The 23,706-nt window shown below is 40.8% G+C and overlaps 1 protein-coding gene across 1 annotated transcript in view; it reads left to right on the top strand.

Moving 5' to 3' along the window:
- The first annotated feature begins 1,866 nt into the window (after nt 1-1,866).
- LOC134076977 (deleted in malignant brain tumors 1 protein-like) overlaps nt 1,867-23,706 on the top strand; it is a 38,234-nt gene continuing 16,394 nt past the window's right edge. The window contains exons 1-10 of the mRNA XM_062532305.1: nt 1,867-1,977; nt 4,321-4,350; nt 5,626-5,658; nt 6,772-7,083; nt 9,786-9,877; nt 10,026-10,289; nt 11,159-11,369; nt 16,664-16,975; nt 19,517-19,608; nt 19,776-19,953. Of these exons, the coding sequence (XP_062388289.1) occupies nt 1,950-1,977; nt 4,321-4,350; nt 5,626-5,658; nt 6,772-7,083; nt 9,786-9,877; nt 10,026-10,289; nt 11,159-11,369; nt 16,664-16,975; nt 19,517-19,608; nt 19,776-19,953 (1,552 nt within the window). The 5' untranslated portion in view covers nt 1,867-1,949. The remainder of the gene's footprint in view (nt 1,978-4,320; nt 4,351-5,625; nt 5,659-6,771; nt 7,084-9,785; nt 9,878-10,025; nt 10,290-11,158; nt 11,370-16,663; nt 16,976-19,516; nt 19,609-19,775; nt 19,954-23,706) is intronic.

Here is a 23,706-nt window from a genome sequence, read left to right on the forward strand (position 1 = left end):
AACCCATATTCTTTTCTTCCATGTCATGTTAATCGTTTCATGCCTTTTTAGATTGGGCTAAAGTTGCGATTTGGATGGGTCACTCATGGACATTCCCATAGGTTACCCTAAGCCACTATTTTGTTGTCTCAGCTTTGTGTTCAGGGTCATTATCCCGTTGGAAAGTCTATGAAAGTTCAACCTTTGCTTTCACGGACAGATTTTCACATGGAACTTGCTGACTCACAGAATTCATCAGGTCAAAGACCTTTGCTACACATCATACTTCCTCTGGTGTAGGAAAACATGAATGTTGATTAAATTGACATTCAATGGCATATGCCACCTATACCTACCTAACATACTTAATTTTCTCTACAATAATGGCTTTCAGTTTTCACCACAATTGAGAATAGCATTAAGCCTTTATCAACAAAATTAAAAGTTACTTAGTTAACTTGGTGCACAGGATTTTGTTGCATTGTTATGTTTCCAGTTAATTTCTTTGGTAATGGCCTCTTACTATAACTGCATTCAAACAACACTGCCGTTTTCATATCCTTCAGAGTACCGAGGTTACAGTAGTAGCCTAATCGGGCGTTTTCACGTCCTGTGCATCTGATAGTTCCAGCTTGGGCAAGTTTCCAAGTTTTAACCACCCGGTGGTAACCTCTTGTGGTAACCCGGTGGTAACCCCTTGTGGTAACCCGGTGGTAATCCCTTGTGGTAACCCGGTTGTAAACCCCCTTGTGGTAACCCGATGGTAACTCCTTGTGGTAACCCGCTGGTAACCCCTTGTGGTTACCCGGTGGTAATCCCTTGTGGTAACCCGGTGGTAACCCCTTGTGGTAACCCGGTGGTAACCCCTTGTGGTAACCCCTTGTGGGCACCCGGTGGTAACCCCTTGTGGGCACCCCTTGTGGTAACCCGGTGGTAACCCCTTGTGGTAACCCGGTGGTAACCCCTTGTGGTAACCCCTTGTGGTAACCCCTTGTGGTAACCCGGTGGTAACCCCTTGTGGTAACCCGGTGGTAACCCCTTGTGGTAACCCCTTGTGGTAACCCGGTGGTAACCCCTTGTGGTAACCCCTTGTGGTAACCCCTTGTGGTAACCCGGTGGTAACCCCTTGTGGTAACCCCTTGTGGTAACCCGGTGGTAACCCCTCTCGATCCGTCCATTATCCTGAGGACTCGTGCCCTTTATTTGCTCAGGGCAACCACAATCTCAAAAAGGATGTGTTGGAAATAACATTATAGGTAAGGACAACACAGTTTGTGTTGTTTTCCAACATCAGTGGTGTCATTTTCAACACAAGTTTTTTTTTATTTCCAACACATATTGTGTAACAAATAACACAACTTATGTTGGAAAACAACACAAAACTTGTGTTGTCCTTACCTAAACACATTGACGTGTTATCTCCAACACATCCTTTCTGAGAGTGACTTCTGATATTTATATTTCAATTGGGTTGTGTGTTTGAAGCAATCAGCTGACAGTGATATACATTAGGTATTGTTTTAATTAACCTATGATTTTAAGCCCTCTAAAGACAGTATAATTTGAGTTAGGCACTGCCCACCCTCACAGTGTGTTTGGAATGCTCACTGATTCACCTCATGTGTTGAATAACTGTATGGTGGTCATTCAGTAAACCATAGCTCTAGTGAATGAGTTGATGTTGATGAAGATGTTCTGAACACACTGTCATGTATCTCTGTCCTTCCAACATCATTTTGATGACCTGGCATTATCAGACATATTTTACCGTTCAAACAAACTAAACAGGAAAAAATAAAATAAAATGAGGAACAGAATGTGAAGAGCATATGCTATTTTCATTCCAACTCCTCCAACAGTTGCACTTTCCAGTTCATTATGTGTCATCATATTACCTCTGACCATTAGATAAGGAGAGAAGACACCCAGATAGTTCACTCCTAGTAGGCCTATAACAAGGAGGTAGAAGAATGTCTTCTCACCATTTTCAACACTTAGGTATGTTTGTTTTTTTCAATGTATTCATTTGTAAATCAATGGAAACAAATATCATATTTAAATGATACAAATACAAATACAAATTATGTCATCATTGTAGGTGTGTAAATTATTTTGATGTAAATATCAAATTATATTAAATAATAGCCTAACTATCTGTGCACAAGTCACTCGTCTTGAGGAACCAGGTGCTGGCAATGTGCAGGAATATCAGGAGATCACACACACACACCGCAGTGAATGACGTGTTTCGCAATTTGGCTTCCTCAGGATTGCTCTCAGAGGAAGCCAAACAGCAAAACTCGTTGTTTGCTACTAGTAAAACAGCTATATTTTATTTTGCTTTCAGATATATGTATATATTTTTTTCAATGTAATAATTCTTCTTTAATCATTTAGTTTGGGGTTCCTACTAGTTTAATATTTACTGATGAAATACCGTAAGAGGCACAAAGGAGGGACATATTTTTGTGTTGGCATGAGATTCTGCCTTTGTTGTATCCAGCTAAGCAAGGGAGTGAGACACTGCTTGATTGGAGTTAAAATTGTACCGAGCTTTTAACTGCAGATTGAGATTTGAGTTACCAAATAACTCTTTCAAACTTTCACTGGTTGTAATATTCACATACATATGTTACCAGGCAAAAAAACTAATATGTGAACATTCTAGATAGATTTATTTAGGGTTGATGATTTGCTCCTGTAATTACAACCAGTGAAAGTTTGAAAGAGGTATTTAACTCAAATCTCAATCTGCAGTTAAAAGCTCAGTACAATTTTAACGTATGTATGTGAATATAATATATATACAGTATGCATACTGTATATACAGTATATACTGTATATATATATATATTATATTCACATACATATATATAATGTATATATAATGTAATATAGAATGAAAATACATAGCATAACATTGATAGACACATTAAATAATACAAAACATTATTATTATTATTAGTTTTATTAATAATAATATTAATAATAATAATAATAATAACAATAGTAATCATGATACTAATAATGGCATTTAGTTCCAGATTATCACTATAATTATTATTATTATGATGATTATTATTATTAATAATATTTTGTATTATTATTAATAATAATATTTTTCAAAAGAGCAGTTGGACCTTGTTAATTCATAAATGAAATGTGAGGCCTTTAGATTATTTTAATTTCAGATAAACAAAGGAAAGATGTTAAATTCTTTGCACTATAAGTAAGCAATTACCCATTGAGCAATAAAAAAAAAAAGCCTATTCAACATTACACATCATGGCATGAGATTCAGTTAATTGATCAATCACATAGGAATCCATGAAGACTAAAGACCCAAAGCAAAAAAAAAGCAACTTCAGCACTTCAGCAAAACAGCATATAGGAAAGCAAATTATATTTTTCCAAGTGAGGAAAAAGGGATGCTAAAAGAAGCATTATAAAAGAGATGATAAAGGGTAGACTAGTGTGTCAGTGCAACAGCTGAATGACTGTGAGAATGATGTCCTAAAGCCTTTACTGTCATACAGAAGAAATTAAAATTGAGCCTATGCTTTTTCTTTCTATGCTGAATCTCATAAAAAGCATGGAGGCTTTCCATTATGCACTTATATTTGCATGCTCCCCAAAATAGCTAAGAAATTGAGCAAAACATTGGTTTACACCACAATTTGCCATATTTACTCTCAAGTCAATATACAGGAATCTCCAATGCCTCTATTATATTCTTATGATCACTATGTTTATTAATATTTCCTTCCCTGATGTTTTACATCATAAATCCAAAATAGCCAATGTCAGTGGATATGACTTGTGATCTCTGGAATGTCTGTTACACTATTATTCTACAAGACATACATGTACATACAATGTTCTAATCATCTAGTCATGACGCACAATTTATCAAAGTTTAACCATGTGGCTTCTTTCTCTACTTTCTTATATATATACAGTATATATATATATATATATATATATAGTCTTCATGGATTCCATGATGTGTAATGTTAAATAGTCTTGTTTTTTGATTGGCCACTGGGTAATACTTATAGTGCAATACTTATAGTGCAAATAATTTAACACCTTTCCTGTGAGTGTGTGTGTGTGTGTGTGTGTGTGTGTGTGTGTGTGTGTGTGTGTGATGAAGACATGAGTGACAGACTAAAGAAAATAGGATATAACTTCTTTAGGCAGCTTACTGTACATTATACAATTATTACAAAGTATTTCAGCAATAATAAAGTAGAATGGTAATAATGATTTATATGAAAATAGCAAATAACAGTCAAGGCCAACAACAATTTCTCATGTTGACATTTTGCTTTCTTCCATCAGCACTTCTCCTTTGTATTCTATCTCTGACAGGTAAGGAGTCACAACAGACATGTTATCACATCAGTACGATGTATGAGTTAAAATCATTAGTGAAAATAGGAGATTTAATCATGCAATAGGCCTACTCAATAGGTTATTCCATAAGGAAAGGGACAATGCTCCTACTGGCATACTGCTTACCCAGACTAGTACCCTACTATTTTTGGCAGAGGAAAAAAAGTCAAATTTGCTGTTAAAATACACTATATCTATCTATCTATCTATCTTCTATCTATCAATTAATGCAAGGAACGTCTGTCTGTGTGTCACTCTGTCTGTTCCACGCACAACTCTCAAACCACTCATCCGACTGCTCTCAAATTTGGTGGGTGTCATCCTAATGGCACGAGAGTGTGCAGTGCCAAATTTCATGTTATACGAATAAAAAATGCCACATCTACGGGCTCTGCACTAGTAGCCTCTGATGCGTGTTAGATTATTTAGTTGCCCTTTTCTTCTTAATGGAGTTGTATCGAAATTGCAATCAAATTAGACTTGACAGGTGGATCAGGATCATTAATAAAGTAATCAATTGTGCATGGTACAACAGCAAAAGCAAAGGACATGAACTGCATAGTCTAACAGACTATTCGTTAAGTTGTTGAATAAAGAGCGCTGATTTGGCACTCAGTAGAGATGCAAATCCAGTCACTCTGTAGATCCATCTCAAAGCATTTTTCAGAGAATCAAGTAATCATACTGAACAGATACATGTGGCAGGTGTTCCCTGTTGATATGTACCATCCCAACTTATGGCACCCTGACCTGTCAACGAGGAAATCTGCATCTTGCTGTTTACTGTGAACATATGCATAGCCCTAACTGCATTGTTTGAGTTATCCTCTTGTAGATTATTATATGTGTAACGGGTGCTAGCTGTAGAACGTTAGTAAACCTCACTCCCCGACGCTTCAAGAGCGCTGCTGGCATGAAAGCTAGTAGCCTGGGCTTTTAGGTGGATTATTAGCGCGCTCGACTCCCGATCCGAGGTGCTGCCGTCTCGCGGGTTCGAGTCCGGGCGTGTGCAGGGCTGGACCGCAGTGGTTCCACACAACGCAGGTTTACATATGGTTGCACTCAATTCAGGTACATTTGAATGCGAGATAGATATCTAGATATATGGGCTGATTTAGAACACATTCCAAATATTGGAGTATACTACTATACGTACTGTGCAATTTCTTTATTCTTGGCCTTTTTCACTGTGAATGCTTGCAGATACTGTATCTAATAACAAGCCTACTCAAGCATTATATTTTTTTCCAGTGATAGTCTTTCTGTCTGCCCCTCTTCAAGCTGGTGAGTTCCATCTATGTATCTATCTATCTATCTATTAATGCAAGGAACGGCTGTCTGTGTGTGGCACGCATAACTCTCAAGCCACTCATCCGACTGACCTAAGATTTAACACGTGTCTTGCTAATGACATGCGTGACTGCAGTGCAAAGTTTGGTAGTTTTTGTACAAAAAATGACAAGGATATCGTTAAATTAAGCAAAATACAACTCTACCGCAATCCCACAATTCTACCGCTCTCCGCACTTTAGCCACGCCCCTTCTCACTCACTCCAGCATAGAAACAATAAAGCACATTTCGCTGACAAAATCACGTGTTGCCATTCATGGAAATTACGATGTCTCACGTAAACAACGGACCGTTTCAAGATTGTTAATGTTGGATAAACATGCTGAGTCCGACACACATGCACCCATGTTGGTAAGCAGGCTGTTAAAGTCAACATTGCATAGACTGCTCATCAACAACCGCGGTTGCCTAGCGGTTCTGTTGCCTGATCAGGTTGCTGATCTTGCAATGCCGACACACACGTCGGTAGCATTCTGTTAAAATTTGCATTTAAAACAGCCGTTCTTGACTCTATCTGGACATCGGCTTTATCATTCATTCAAACATCACTTCTGAGTTCATAGCACTGGCATTGGTCAGCTTTTAGGCCACGCCCACGGTTAGCTTATCATTTCCCAACAACAGCAAAAACGCATGGGTACGCACGGGTAGCCTATGTAATGTGTCTAATATTTCCATTAGCGGCAACTCAAACTTTCCCCTACACTTTTTTTACTTTGCAAAGACAGTAAAAAGCTCTACTAACTGCACAGGCTTGATTCTACATCATCACAATCTAACATGATACTGCATCAATGTCATTTGGCAACAAGTTTCTTGGAAAACATTTTTGGTGGCCTATACGTACGGGCACTGCACTAACTATTGTTTGATTTAAGATTTGTATAAAGGCAATGAATGTTTGCTAAGCTTCATTTATGCATGTATTGGTCTTCATAGACCTGCATGTCATGTCAATAACCTACATAGTATTTGTTCAATAAATATTTATTCTGCTGAAATAATTAGTGTGCTCTAATAATTAAGTTATTGTCCTTTTGCACAAGCTGCCCAGATCAGGCTGGTTGGTGGGAGCACAAGGTGCTCAGGTACAGTGGAGGTCTACTACAACAGCCAGTGGGGCACTGTGTGTGATGATAACTGGGACATGAGTGATGCACAGGTGGTGTGTAGACAGCTGGGATGTGGAGGTGCTGTCTCTGCCCCCAAAGAAGCACACTTTGGCAGAGGCAGTGGGGACATCTGGATGGACGATGTCCGCTGCTCTGGTTCTGAAGGATCCCTTACAGAGTGCTCCCATAGTAGATTTGGATCACATGACTGTGACCATGGTGAAGATGCTGGTGTGGTGTGCTCAGGTTAGTACATCCCATAATCATCCACTTAACCTGATGAGTGCAATGACCCCCAATTTGATTCAATACTATTAGGGCTGTTGATGCTTTGCAGATAGGTCTTATAGTGCTCGTCAACATTTTGCATCCATAGTGTAATTACACTTAAAGAGACCCTATGCAACTTTTTCATAGTCATAAAATCGCTTAGAAATCGTTGTTTTACTTGACTGACCAGTTATAAATTACTATTACTGTAAACAGTACTGTAAACAGTAATATTTCCTCCCGCCCCCAGTGTCCCTATCCGCTATCGCAACCTTGCAGTTTGTTCAGGAGACGATCGTTCCCTGTTTACATCTGGAAGGCTGAGACGCATAAAGAACCACGCTTGCAATTTATATATTTATATATACTGTAGCCTATATATGTATAAATATACACGCTAAAGCTGTCGGGGAAGCTCTGCAGAGAAATGTGACGTTCCACGGCAAAACCAGTCGCTTGTCGCAACAGGCGTTTCTGAGAAAAATGGCCATTTATGTCACTTGTGCTAAAATCGTGGATTTTTTTTTGTAAGTGTTTTGAAACAGTGGGAGGTCTACACTGTACGGTCGTGAATACATTTCGCCGAAAAACTGACCTTTTGTAGTCTAAAAACGTGAGTTTGTTGAGGTGAGAAAGTTAGAGGAAGCAGGAAGTTAGGCGTCTCGTTTTTTTGCCCCTCTATTCCAATATTTACGGTAACCGCACTCATTGACAACCACCAAGCCATCCGCGTGCTATGTCGTTGATACAAGTACCGTAAAACGTGTAATAGCGGCGACCTTACAAAGCGTTCGTGAGTGTTGAGCCGACGGTTAACTTCAGAGGCAGATTTCTCCGTTTTTCTATTGGCATGACAGGATGAACTCAACTCCTTTGAATGTTTATATTTCAGTAATATGACGTTCAATTCATTAGATATAGGTATCGTTTTGAAGGTTGATTATGCCCCTTCCTGAAAACGTAATAACTTTGATTTTGAAAATGTGGACATTGTGACTGATTTCGCCGTGGAAGGTCACAAATATGCAAGCATAAAACGAGCGAAAATGAAAAACGAAACCGAAACTTAAGATGAAATCGCCAATCCTGCATAGTTTCTCTTTAAGAAATTACGGTAACACTTTATAATAAGGGTACATGAATTCTCATGAACTAATGCATGAATTAAAAATTTTGTCTGACAAAAAGTCATCATGATCATGCTTAATTAATCATGATTCATGATGATGTGCCAACCGTACTTAATGCTTAAGATGATGAGTTATTTATGTATTAATTTATTAATGGCAATCAGTGAATTCATGTTAAGTCATAATGATTCATGATATATTAATGGATTAACTAATGCGTAATTCATGCATTAATTCATGCATTAGTTCATGAGAATTCATGTACCCTTATTACAAAGTGTTACCGAAATGACAAGTTGGCTTCCGACAGCTCATGGCCCTATAGGCCATTGCAACCTTTGTTGACTAATGCCACACTGTGAATAATGCTCCATGCAAAAATCCTTTACTAATTAGTATGTTGAGATGTAAAGGTTCAAACTTCACTGTGTCATACACACTGTTTGACTACCCCATATTTTGTATATATTTCTTCATATTTTGCTCAAAGGGGGTGCTGCAACACAATACTGCACAGTATCAATAGATGAAGAAGTACTGTATTTGCCAAAAATGACATTTAAGGGTAAATAGTCCCCTGTGTCAGTTAACCAGGCTGATTATGAGTAATTTGCGGAGTAGTGCCACCTAGTGATTAATGATCAATGCAACAACTTTTTTCACGGGGCATTATGTTGTGTAAGGCATCACAAAAATCTAGTTCTCAAATTGTATGAGATATAGTCCTTTGAGGGCCTTTGGGAATGTGGTATATTATTATTAGGCTACATTGTGCTCACATCTCAGTAAATTTTGACTCACTCCACAAAATGACAATCAACAGCCCATCAAAACTCAGCAGCCAATAGATGCCGCTTTTGTTCAATAGTAATTACACATAGAAGCTATTAACCAAGTTTAGGTACTAAATACTACCCTGACCTGTTTAGCTAAGCTACCAGAAGATCAGTTCTGTGACTTAAAGGTCTTAAAGGACTTAAAGGTTGTGTTTGTTTGTATTTATATTTAAATAGTAGCAGAAGGCATTTGTGCAAACAACATACATTACATTTAACCAAGAACCAAACTAATCACACCATAGAGGTATCTCTCTATACCTTCAGTATTCCCAGAGAAATGCCATGCAGAGTTTTGTGTTTGTTCATGGGTCAGGTTTTCTTATGCATTCTGTTAGCAAGTAAAAAATGAGCTACTGTATGATGATTCTCCTCATAGAGGTGAACGTGACATAAAAACAGCCATGCCGTTGAAATGTATAAGTTGAAATATCCCCAATGAATGAAATGATTTCTTTAAACAGTCTACCGCCAGACAGTATAATTAAAAGGGCTTGTTAATTATCCTTTTAAACATGATAATATGTGAATCACAGTGATGTTGGCAGAAAATGAGGACAATCATTTGTGATTCCAAATGTTTTCACAGTAGTTTACATATTTTTCAACAGTTTGAAAAATAGATATGAAGCAGGCGATGCATATTTCTACAATTCATTTTATGGTGGTGTGCATCTATATGTATGAATGTTGCTGCTGTCTCCCCCTGCAGGTAACGGCACAATATTTGGTCCAGAGATGGTCACCATGATGAAGCTCGGCACCAGGGTCATGAGGGGTCAGGACTGGAAGCGGGGAAACCAGGTACGTGACCAGTACTGTGTGTGTGTGTGTGTGTGTGTGTGTGTGTGTGTGTGTGTGTTTGTGTGTGAAACACTGAACATGTGCATTTGTTTATGTGTTTGTTTGTTTGTATGTGTGTGTGCACGTGTGTGTTTATCCCATATTTCAGGACGGCACCCCTCCTGGTGCGGGCCGCGTGATTGGTCAGCTTAGTGAGAGTGGGTGGATCCGGGTGAGGTGGGATGCTGGTAATGAAAGTATCTACCGTATGGGCAGTAATGGCAAATATGACCTCAAGATAGTGGAGTTACTGCCCTCCACACAGCCACCTACACAGGCAGGCCACAAAGCCTTGTCTGGCCCAGAGATGGCCGCCATGATGAAGATCGGCACCAGGATCATGAGGGGTCAGGACTGGAAGTGGGAAAACCAGGTACATGACCAGTACTGTGTGTGTGTGTGTGAGTGTGTGTGTGTGTGTGTGTGTGTGTGTGTGTGTGTGTGTGTGTGTGTTTGGGTTTGTGTGTGCGTGTGTAACATTGTTCATTTACTCAAAATGTTTATTTGTGTGTGCATTCACTTTCTTTTGTGTTTGGTTTGTGTGTGTGAGAGAGAACGAGAGAGAGAGAGAGAGAGAAAGAGAGACATTGTACATCTACTCAATGCATGTACAGTAATAGAAAAATGTGTGTGTGCACGTGTAAAATTGAACCAAAACAGAACAGAACTTTAATAGAAAGCCTTTATTGTCATGCACAGTACAATGAGTTTTAAACAGCAGCTCCGTAAAAGCGCACACATATTTAGCACAATTTGCACATTTGAGGTACAGTCAGTATGTGACAGCTTTGGGGAAGAAGCTATCCCTGGATCTGTTTGTTCTGGACCGTATGGACCTGAAGCGCCCGCCAGAGGGCAACCGGTTAACCTTTAAAAGGGTGGGTTTTAAACATTCTAACACAAGATTCCATTCCGCAGCAATTCAAGGTTCTAAAATTCTATGCACAATTCAATGAACCCAGATATTCTTTAGAATGTTCATTTTCCAACATTCCTGTCACACCGGTGTGACGGTACACTCTTAAGAGATGGAAGCAGGGGTGGATGGTGTCCTTCAAGATGTTTCTGGCCCTGCTGAGACAACGGGAGTTCTAGATGGCAGTCAAGGAGCGCCGAAATGCAGCCACTGATCATCACACTGTTTGCCACCCTCTGTAGTCTCTCCCTGTCGGCCTCCGTGCAGCTGGAGTGTTAGTTCATGAGTGTGTGTGTGTGTGTGTGTGTGTTTGTCTCATATTTCAGGATGGAATCCCTCCTGGTATTGGCCGTGTGATTGGTCAACTGAGTGCGAGGTGGATTCGTGTGAGGTGGGACAACGGCCATATAAACTCGTACCGCATGGGCCACGAGGGAAAATACGACCTCAAGCTGGCCGAGCCACTGCCCTCTGCACTGCCCTCTACAGAGCCCCCTATACGGCCCTCTGCACTGCCCTCTACACAGCCAGCCACCGGTCAGCACCACAGTCTCAGTAAACTCACCTTCACTACAGCTCTGCAGATCAGTCTCAGAGAGCAGACACCTGCCGCTGCTAGCATGACGTGGTCATACAGGAAAAAGGATCAGGTTCTACAGTCATTTCCCGCATATAAGCCGCATTGTGTATAAGCCGCAGGACAGTGTTTTATGCAAGTTAAAAGAAACAAAACCATATTAACACTATATTAACTGCCCTCTTGTATTAACCTCAAAGCAGAGGAAATTTAGCCAAATTAATGTATAAGCTGCGGCTAATAGTCGGGAAATTACGGTATAGACTTTTTCAATCTGTTCCTGCAAGGTTTTCCGGTTCCTGTGTTCCGGTTGAAAACCAACACAGATACTGTAGGTCAGGTACCGAATGACAGAGTTGTCCTCACGGCAGCCGGGAAACCCCTTATGTTTAATCACCTGATGATCTCTGACTCTTCATACGGAGATAGAAGACCATGTTAGCGTTATCTTGAACTACATACCTAATCTTGTACAAGAAATGTGTGCATGCTAAAAATATCACTGCCAAGCCAACTGTTTTTCACATGGCATGCAAGATTGTTGGATTGATTGATTGATTGATATTGTTTATTTAAGTGTCAAACACCTTTTTTGGTGCCCAGCCCACATGGGCTTATTAGACACTGAATCAATAATTATGAGATACCCAACTTAGCATAACTAAACCACACACACACAAAAAAAGTAGGAAGCATTTCCATTGAAAAGAGACAGTGAAGAGATGTTTGAATAGGCAGACTAGCTGCAGCAGCGTCCTATCAGAGACGTTTCTGACACTTGGTCAGAACTAGGTATTCTTCCAATTGCAGACGTGTCGTGTGCATTGCATTTCTGTTCCGTAGGTGACAAAAATACCAGAATAGGCGCCGGTTCTATTTTTAGCACGCACACGTATTCAGTGCTGCTCGAGTCGCGCCTAAGACTTGCGTGTAATGCAGGCAGTATGTACGCTCCAACCTGTTACCATGGCTGCCAAAATGAAAACGGACAGGTAGGCTAGTGCAGCTGACACACAGTCGCCACTCATGCCGTGTGAATCAGCCGTTAGTGCTCAGCAGTGTTGGGAAAGTTACTTTTAAAAAGTAACTAGTTACAGTTACTAGTTACTACTTTCAAAAAGTAACTAAATTAGTTACTCAGTTACAAATTATAAAAGTAACTAGTTACTTCAGAAAGTAACTGGTGCGTTACTTTCAAGTAAATTTTTAAATGTGAACCCACCTCTTTAACAGAACTTAAATTACAGGTGTATGTTCAATTGTTAATAATAAATCTCAATATTGTAATGAAATGGGCAAATGGACATTTAATACAATACATTATTAAGAGAGACAATGTAGGCTACACACATCTTTCTAATGTTGCTGAGGGAGTGAGACTCCAATCAAATGGCATGTATGTAGATATTATGTTTGTATAGTGGATCGATACAAATAACACAATAGATGTTTTGGAACTTTTTTGATATTTATTGCCCCTCAACAGGCCAGAACTGGGCAGAATTAAAGTAGGCCCTAGGCTATGCCTCTAAAACGGATGGTTCCAGTCCTTGATTATGATTGGCTGAATCGCGTCCCATGCTGTTGTTTATTCCACCATAACCTCACACCTTGACCGCATTTCGTTTAATGCGCTACCACAACCAGTACAAAAGTTCGTGGCTTATTCGTAATTGTTAAGCTTCTGTTGCTTTGGTTTTGTAGCCGTCTCCTTACCTGTCGGCAGTCTTGGCCATAATTTTGTGGAGGCATGCGATGTTGAGAGATGTTTGAGTGAGTTTGAATTAGGCTACTCGACACTGATGTTTACAAGGCACTTTTTACTAGGGCATAATGTGCATTTGACGATTACATTCGTTCTTTTCATTTCATGGAAGAAAAAATAATGACTGTACTTCCATTTAACACTAGAAGCGCCGCGCCGTTCTGACCCACTTATACCTAGAAGCGCCGCGCCCCGGTCATTTGACCGCTTTGACGACCTACTAGAAGCGCCGTGCTGTTGTGAACTACTTAAAGCGCGGCGAGGCGGTCAAATGACCGCTGAGTCCTTAGACTGGGAGGCTTTTACTTACACACAATGATCGCAAGATGGCGCTTCGTGCACGAATGAAATCGTTTGGTCATAAATTCAGTTTGCACTAAGCCATGTCATTCGTGTCAGACCGTGTTGTTGATAATCTGTGGTTGTTTGTTTCATTATGACATACAGCACGTTTGAGTTATCTGTTAATGTATTTGTGTTGATTTGTGTTGTTAAAAACTTTGGAAGAGTTCTTGAACAAACCTTAAGCAAACTTGACTTTCAACTAAAATGCTCTAAAAGTGAATGTGGCTAGTTCTAATTCACTCCCCAAATTCACTTCTATTCATTTAATAGGTAGCCTATGTTCGCGCTGCCGAAAATGATCGGACCTGGTCACCTGGAACAAAGAGCCTAATAGTCTGGTTTCAATTACACAGTAGCCAGGATTTCATGCCGCATTTTACAGGCTACCGTGGCTACTTTCTAAAACAACTTTCATTCATTTAGGGAGAAGATCTAGGGTCTAGCTACATTGGAGGGAGGGAGATAGAGAGAGCTATGCTGAGCAGGCATAGGCGTGAGAAGTAGCATAATTTAAAATAATGAGTGAATGATATTCTCTGTTTTGCGAATGTGTAGGCTATGTTTGCGATGTCTGCTGAAAAAAAAGCTAGGCCTATTGTTTCTACAATTTAAGCTAACTTCTATGTGAATTCGAGATTCAGCATTGAGACACACATTTTCTCCATGAAAACAAGCGGAGTCGTAGCTCACTGGTTAGAGCTTCGGCTTGATCACCCAAGGGTTGCTGGTTCGATCCCCAACCTATTCCTGACGGAAGTTCTTTTGAACAAGGCATCAATAAAGTAGGCTATATTTATATTCTTTTCGATTCACATAACTACACGCACGCTGGCGAATTCGAACATTCTGAAACGCGCATATGCGATGAAACATGATTGCGCATTCTTCCACGGGTTGCCTAAACAGCCAGCTTACAGCCTAGTCTATGCAGGGGACAGATAGATGGGGTGGGGGTGGGGAGGCAGTTCCTCAATGCCTCGGTAATATCTGTAGCCTAAGTATCCTAGACGAGTGTATGGGGGAGGGGGATGATCGGTTTCAAATAGGCTGCAATGGATAGTGTGTTGTATAGACCCCGAAGCCATTTGCTTTGAGAACGGCTGGCTAATGAAGTTGTTGGCTGGCTAGCTGGCTCAGCCAAAACCTTAATGCAGCCGCCACAGTTTTCATGACTGATAATGGCTTTAGTTGCCACTTCATGTCTACAGATGTGTATATTGTATTAGATATCAACACACAATGTTATTGTATTGTTTTGGACAACGTTCTGCACGTTTCACTTCAATGTAGACTGCATGCGTTCATTGCGTTGTGAACAGCGCAGCAATCTCTGGAAAGGAAACGGTGGAAGTCGCATCAGTAGGCTAGCTAATAGCCTATCACGTTCAATGCTGTAAATCCATCTGTTCCAGAATATTTGGTTCATATCATCAATCTTTGGTTTTGGTGTTTGTGCAACCGGGCCCTGACGATTTAACAAAAGTCTGAGTAGCCCTACGTAGGAATTAGGAAAGTAGCCTATGTAAGGTGAGATCAAAATCAGGCTACTTTGTTTGCTGCTTTTCCCCATGTCATTTTCATTGGTCGTCAACTCACTGGGAGTCCTGTGTGTCGTAGCAACGAGCACAATACTGATGTGGTGTGTCCAGTGGGAAAATCTCATGTAGGCCTAGTTTCTAGGCTATCGTTTATTTTTTCGCGTGTCACTATGATATAATTATTTTTAGATGCAAAAAGTCTAACTGGCTTTGTCAAAGTTTGTCAGTTGGCGGCAGAAAATGATTGGCTGGCGAAATTATTTTTCGTTAATGGTAGGCCTAAACATATTGCGATTCATCCGTTTATTTCAGATAGGTTGTTATTAAAAACCATTAACAAAAAATAATTGTTCATCGACGTTGAAAAACGGTCAGTAAATTCTATCGATATAAGATTTTGCATTTCGCTCCTGCCGAGATGTGAACACGGGTCTCCGGCGTCGCAGACAGGAGTGTTAACAAGAGTGTTAACCACTGTAAATCGCCTCCATAGACTATGCCATGTAAATGAAAAATAGTTATTAAAATAAAGCACATATATAATACATGTTGCACATATATAAACGATATGTTTTATGGTAAAATATTATTCTCATGCCCGACTGACAGGAAATCCTTGCGACATCTGCTGTGAGAAAAGAGAATAGCAGCCTGAACAAAAATGGCCGAACGCGAGACAACATAGTGTTGTCACATAAGTGAGCGCAAAATAGCTCTAAACTAGCTTGTACCGGTGTGCTTTTGATCATGTAAAAATTCTGGGTGACAAAACACGCGTATTTAGGAAAAGTCGTGAACGTAGGGTCCTGGAATTTAATCGAGTGAAAATATTTTTTTTTTTTTGTAATCGCTGCGGTCAAATGACCGCAGCCCGGCAGTTCTAGGTATATCTAGGTCAAACCCCCACGGCGCTTCTAGGAATACGCGTCAGCGGTCAAATGACCGGCGCTTGGCGCTTCTAGTGTTAACGAATGCTGTTTTTGGAGTAGCCTAGCCTATTTGCGTTCGCCATACCGATTTCACTTTGACCAACTCGCTTGTAATGCGTCGCGCTGTGTGTCGAACTAGGCTACTATGCAAGTTTAGGAACACCCGCCCAACTCTACCTCTGATTGGCTTACCATGAAATTTTACTCAACCTCAGCCAATCGTCAGTATGTATGCGCTTGTCTCGTGCTCACTACCCAAGGAAGAACAGTAAATTTAATCTGCCTCGCCCTCGGCTCTGAGATCTAGCTGGTCTGATGGAGAGAGAGAAAAAAATATAGCCTATAGTAACGCACCGCATTTTTTGGCAGTAACGGTAACGGCGTTATCAAGATGGAACAAGTAATCAATTAGATTACTCGTTACTGAAAAAACTAACGCCGTTATTATTAACGCCGTTATTCCCATCACTGGTGCTCAGCTGCATGATAAACTCCAAAACTTTGGTTTTAAAGAGTACAGTTTTAAAGCGCAGCTCAGCTAGCGCAATGCTAACAGATAGAGCATGATAGTAACCCTTTACGTATTAAAATACCCCCAATATGATGTAATACTGTCAGATCAATTTGTTGACTATATTCTCTCCCATTCTACACCCTGCAATCTGTACTTGTTACAGGAGATGCCGTTAGGCTGGTTGGTGGGAGCACTAATTGCTCAGGTAGAGTGGAGGTCTACTACAACAGCCAGTGGGGCACTGTGTGTGATGATAGGTGGGGCATGAGTGATGCACAAGTGGTGTGTAGACAGCTGGGATGTGGAAGTGCTGTCTCTGCCCCCAAAGGAGCCAGCTTTGGCACTGGCAGTGGGAACATCTGGATGGATGATGTCAACTGTACTGGTGCTGAAGGATCCCTTACAGAGTGCTCCCATAGTGGATTTGGAACACATAACTGTAACCATCGTGAAGATGCTGGTGTGGTATGCTCAGGTTAGTCAAACACCCCCAATTTCATTTAATACTTAGGACTGTTGATGCTGTGCAGCTTGGTCTTATAGTGCTCATCGACATTTTGAATCATTGTACTTACACTTACGAAATTAGAAGTTGGCATCTGACCCTAGCTCATTACAACCTTTGTTGACTAATGGCACAATGTGAATAATGCTCCATGCAAAAATCTGTGACTAATTAGTATGTTGTTATGATTATGGTTATGATTATGGTTATTGGTATTTAGCAGATGTCCAAAGCGACACACAAATAAAAAAATAAAAAAATAATTTAACAGTGGACAATTCAAAAGATTGGTCAGACTACTATAGGGAGAATAGTAATATAAACAAGAAACAATATCAATTCAAGCAAGAACCTAATAAAAAAGAAACAATGAATATATGAATATATATAGCAAATAAACAATCTTCGTCCAAACTTTGTTTATCAAAGCATTGCTGAGTTATGAGCTCACTTCCTGTATCACAGTGCCCCCTATAGAGTCTAATTGATGTCAATTTCCTGGTGCTTCATCACAATCAGTTAACAAGTCCCCAAGTTTGGACTTCATAAATCAAAGCATTGCTGGGATGAGCTCACTTCCTGTTTGTCGGCTTTGCTGTCTTTTGCGGCTTTGGATTGGCTCTATAGAGAGCCGAAGTCCCGCCCCTTCCGTTTGCCTCCATGGGACCTATCTTTGGATTTTTTTTTAATGGCAGTCAATGGAGAAATATAAATTATTTTCTGGTCCCGATTGTCTTGTGCCTTGAATTACCCATATGATGTTTGTCAATTTTAATGACAATTTTTCATGTAAAGACATTTGAAAAGTATGTTGTAACTAGTGAATTACAACATTGTGAAAGATCGTGTTTCCAACGACTACAAACACATCAGTCGCGTTAGTGACGTTAGACCAATTCACAGCCACGGGCGCCAGCAACAGGTCTTATTTGAGCTTCCCCCTTGCCGATGAAAATATCATGAGTCAGAGGATTAAACACACCAGATAAGTTGTATTTCATTCATAGACTGTACAAACACTGCTGTTAAGTGACTTAGCTGGCAGCAATATGTAACCGTTAACTAGCATAGTAGCTAGCTAACTAGCCAGCCTCTCGTTTGCTAGTTGGTGACGTGCATCGCTTGAGACAAGAGATGTAGTCCACTGAACGGATTCGCACAAAACTTACATAACTTTTAAAGTCTAACGAAAAACAGAACTTTATTAATGTGAAAAATTATCTTTTAAATTCCCACACATCATATGTGAAATGCACGGTCCAACTCGAACGGGACCAAAAAATAATTGTTATCTCTCCATTGACTCCCATGCATTAAAAATCGAAAAATAGGTCCCATAGACCGGAAGTAGAAGGGCGGGACTTCGGCTCTCTATACACAAATCCAGCGGGAACTTTATGGGCGCTGCCATCTTGCACATCGCCATTACTGCGTGCCTGCGGAGTGTAACGAGTGACACTTGCCTGTGTTATTCAATGAAAGCATCCTGTCAGAGGATGTCTAACAAGAGATCCTGCTCATGAAAGAAAATGTCAGGTAAAAGGGAACATTGGGTAGATGATGTCTGTGGCCAAAACTTACCGATGAAGGTAATTTCTTAACAGCATAAGGTATTAAGACGTGTATTAATTACAGCTAACCTCTGCAACAGCCAACGGAACCAACATGCTACTTTCTTAGCAGCCAGGCACGCAGTAAAGGCGGCGCTGCATTACCTCCGTGTTTCACTGGATTTGTGTATTGAGTGAACACTTATGAATATCGAAACGCCTCTAAGAATGTTTTGTCAGGCTTGGTCTGAAGATCATCTGTTTCGTGAAAATCGGAGCAAATTTGTAACCTGTGAAAAGTGTTAGGCATTTCTGATAAAATCCAATATGGTGGAAGGTACCATGTGACACAAATTGATGAACTCGGCAGCTTTCAAGGATTCCAAATATGCCTCAACGTTCAAGATCTGGTATATGGTTCAAACAGTACGCACATGGATGTAGTGCCAACCATTGGTGGCACTAGAGCACTTGAGGTGCAGACATGAACATAGGTGAAATGAATCATGGGGCTGTCCCCAATCAGACTTCCCACTACCCAGCACGGCTAATAACTACTTAGTACAACTTGCTACTATGTTGTGATGTAAAGGTTCAAACTTCACCATGTTGTACACATTGCTTGACTGCCCCATTCTTTGTACACAGACATTTCTTTATATTTCTCAAAGGGAGGTGCTGCAACTAATATATATAGTATCAACAGATCAAAAACTCTTAGCCAAAAAATATTTTTCTACGGTAAATAGGCCTCTGAGTGAATTATCCAAGCCGAATATACGTCATTTGTGAAGTAGTGCCAGTGACTAATGCTCACTTGTGATTCCAAACTTTTCCATAGTAGTGTACATATTTTGCCTTTGAAAAAAAAAAATGAAGTAGGCGATACATATTTCTACAATCTGTTTGATGATTGTGTGCATCTATATGTACAAATGTTGCTGCTGTTTCTACCCTGCAGGTAACAGCACAATATCTGGTGTAGTAATAGCTGCCATGATGAAGATCGGCACCAGGGTCATGAGGGGTCAAGACTGGAAGTGGGGAAACCAGGTACATGACCAGTACTCTGTGTGTGTGTGTGTGTGTGTGTGTCTGGCTGAAACATTGAACATCTCTTCAACATGTGTTTTTGAGTGTGCATGTACTTTACTTTGTGATTGATTGTTTCTATGTTTGTTTGTATGTGTGTGCACACGTGTGTTTGTCCCATATTTCAGGACGGAATCCCTCCCGGTCTGGGCCGTGTGATTGATCCGCTGAGGGAGAGCCTTGTGGTTCTTGTGAGGTGGGACCACGGCCATATACACACATACCGCATGGGCCACGAGGGAAAATACGACCTCAAGCTGGCCGAGCCACTGCCCTCTGCACTGCCCTCTACAGAGCCAGCCACCGGTCAGCACCACAGTCTCATTAAACTCACCTTCACTACAGCTCTGCAGATCAGTCTCAGAGAGCAGACACCTGCTGCTGCTAGCATTACGTGATCATACAGGAAACAGGATGAGATTCTATAGACTCATTTAATCTCTTCCTACAAGGTTTTCCAACATTGAAAACAAACACAGAGGGGCAGATGTACCAACGCTTTTGCGCCCACTTCAGGCGTATTTGTTTCGCAACGTGCGTATAAAATGATGGCTTGGTACTGTATGTACTAACAGGCCGCAATGAGGTGAAGGTGCAGACTGCTTGTAGCGGGAGCTGAGAATGGCAAATTGCGCTTTTCCGTCTCATGCATATGGATTTATGGGAGTGTCAGATGATAGTAGGAGGTTCGTGTAAAAAGATGGGAGGAGAACTGTAATATGCGCCTAATTATGTATTCCCCTGTATGTACTAAAACTGCCCGTGAAAGCGCACATCTATTTTGCGCCTAAATATTTCCGCCTTGTAAAAGCAGGTGTTAAATGCGGTTTGCTGTTAAATGCATCTGTAAGAGAATCATTCAAGGACAACAAAATCGCTAATTAAACCACCAGTTTTGCGTCTTTGTACTACATCAAAAGCACTACATCGTTGGCCTTTCGAACGTCTACTTTCACTTTCACGCCATCCGCTTAAACCCTTTAAGTACTAAAATATCCCCAGAATTGTGTAAAACAGTTATATGAGTTTGCTGACTATATTCTCTTTCCCATTCTACACCCTGCAATCTGTACTCGTTCTAGGACATGCTGTTAGGCTGGTTGCCATAGGGTTGCCACCTATGTCTGACCAAAATCCTAGACATTTCGGCAGCCCAATCAAGCCTTTTACTTATAAGCAGCGGCGGCCTTCACACATCTAACCCATGACAAAAATACTGCAGCGAAACAGATGTGTTTACTAATATTATTACTAGGGCTGGGACTCGATTAAAAAAAATAATCTAATTAATTAGAGGCTTTGTAATTAATTAATCGAAATTAATCGCATTTTAATCACAGTATTTTTTTTCACATGGATTTTTAGTATACCATTGAATAATGACTGAATACATAAGCTTAAGCAACAAAAATATTGTTTATTTTTGTTCAAAGTCCAACAGACCAGTGCAATTTGCAATAAAGTGTAGCAATATCATATGTAAACTATAATACTTTGAGTTTTTTTTTGTTTTTGGTTTAACTCTCAATAATCTTGGCCAAAACAATAAAGAGTTCCACCTAAAGTGCCAGTTGCACCAACAACATAATACAACATGGTAATACAACATACTTCAACATAAAGTGTACCATTTAAAATAAAAAAGTGCCAGTGATTGACCTCAATCCCTTCTATTCTTCCAATATCCTGATGAATCTGTTGCTTAGGCCACTGTTTGATCAACATTTCAGTAACAACAAGCCCATTGGCCTCAGGATACCTCTATGACTACTACTTCTATTTCTCTTTCAGCCAGTTGCTGAGACAAACTAGCCTGTTCACATTTTCAGAGCTCAATGCTGCCCTTTTCTTTTGAACTATGTTGCCTGCCAGTGAGAAAAGTCTTTCGCAAGGGACAGAAGTGGCAGGGCTGCCCAGATACTTGCGGGCCAAGGCAGAAAGCTGTGGATGGGCTCCCTCATGAGTGGACCACCACTGCAGTGGGCAGTCTGTCTCACTGATGGTGGGCTCTGCCCTGTAGCGGGTCAGAGCCCCGTTGGGCCCCTCTTCATCCTCTGATTCAGAGTCTGAATTAAACAGCAGGAGGCTCCTCTTCCTTGCTGGCTCCTCTGTGGGTTCTGGAGTGGCTCTGTCTGGTTCTTTTTGCAGCAGTGCCTCAATGCTGGTCCACACCTCTCCTCGCTCTCCTCTTGGCAGACACTTTAGGTCCTTAGAATTAGAATCAGAATCAGGTTTATTGTCACATCACGGATTTACAGAGTAAAAAGATGGGTGAAATTCATTTTCATACATGGTTATCATAGAAAGAAAGAGGGGAGGGAAGAAGAGGGGGGGCAGGGTAAAGGGGGTCAAAAAGCAAGAGAAAAGAAAAACAAAGAAGACCATTACACGTGTTACCTTGAAGCGTGGGTCGAGTGCTGTAGCCACCCTGAGCCATCCATGGTTGAGTGTATCTTGGCGTTGAGACAGGTCAGTTTTAAAGGCACCCTTGAACCTCACCATATAGGCTGGGTCGTCATCGGAGACCTTCATGGTGTGGGTCAGGTGGCTGAGAGCAGGTAATACAACTGAGCACGAGACATAAGTCTCACCCCCAAGGAGCTCAGTCACATATCTGCAGAGGATAGTTTAGGAAAGTGATTCATTATTGTGCCAATTAATAGTAGATAAAAAAGTAGCAACTTTATACTATAGTATTAGTCATAAATAATGATATTGATATTCAGTACAATAAATGTAAAAACAGTGGGTGTTTACTAGTAGATAAAAAAGTAGCAACTTTATACTGTAGTATTAGTCATAATAAATAATGATATCATATTCAGTACAATAAATGTAAAAACAGTGGGTGTTTACCTGCATGGTTTAAGGAGGGTCTCGAGCCTCTGCAGTCTGTCCCACTCTGGTGTAGTTAACATGATGAGCTTGTGCTTCTGTTTGGCTAGAGTAACCTTCACAGCTTCTTGGTTCTTTAGCAGACGAGCTATCATAAACAGTGTTGAATTCCACCTTGTGGAAACATCCTGTATCAGTGGCTCTTTGTCTTGTTCTAGTCGTGCTTGCTCCGTGTGCAGTTCGTCTGTGTTTGAGGGACTATGTTTAAAATGTCCTACAATTTTTCGACATTTTGCCAATGTGGCTGTGAACCCGCCGTCAGCAAGGCAAACTGTGATGGTCCTTTGCAACACGTGAGCAACACACGGCATGTGCTGGAATGTGAGCTGTCTCATTGCAGCGACCATGGTTCGGGCACTGTCTGTTCCGATTGTGGTGACTTTTTGTGTGATTTCCCAGGCCTCTGCCACAGACTCAAAATCTTCTGCCACGTTTTCAGCAAAGTGCCTAGTGGTGGTCTTCTGAATGGTTAAGGCAAATGAGTGAAGACGACACTTCATGTCAATAAAGTGTGCTGTCACACCGAGATAACTTGAATTGCTTACCGAGGTCCAATGATCACCAGTCAGGGCAACCCACTTGGCTTTCTCCAGCAATAAATGCTCCTTTTCCTCCTTTTCATTGTCATAAAGCTGCTGGACTCTTTTTGTCAATGTTTTTCTGCATGGCAGCTCGTATGTTGTGTCAGACGACGCAATCTGCAGTACCTTTTGCAGGCCCTTATCTTCTACCACTCCAAGTGGTCTACAGTCGGTTGCAACCCAGTGAGCCAGGGCGTTGGTTATTTTATCAGACGTGGACTTAGTTACCCTCGTCCTCAAACCAGTTAACTGGTGGAGTGTGGGTTGTGTGTGGGTTGTACCCGGAATCAGGCTAGCGTCCACGCTAGCTGCTAAATGTTTTGCACTAAGGTGATATTTTAAGCTGGATGTGCTGCGGTGATATGCAAATTCTTTCTTGCATAGCTTGCACACAACCATGGTCTTGTGTACGGTTCCATCCGATCTTTTTTTGTAGCTAAATTTACCATCCAAGGGGCCAACCAAGGCGGTCACATCAGCTTCTTCATTCATGTTGTTGTTGTATTGAACCGAACTAATGCGCGTTAGTTTGCTCCAGTATAAACGGTCCGTCTGAAACTCATCCAGTGAGAAATGTTCCGCA

Source organism: Sardina pilchardus, chromosome 3, assembly GCF_963854185.1.
Source record: "Sardina pilchardus chromosome 3, fSarPil1.1, whole genome shotgun sequence".
NCBI classification, from domain to species: Eukaryota; Metazoa; Chordata; class Actinopteri; order Clupeiformes; family Clupeidae; genus Sardina; species Sardina pilchardus.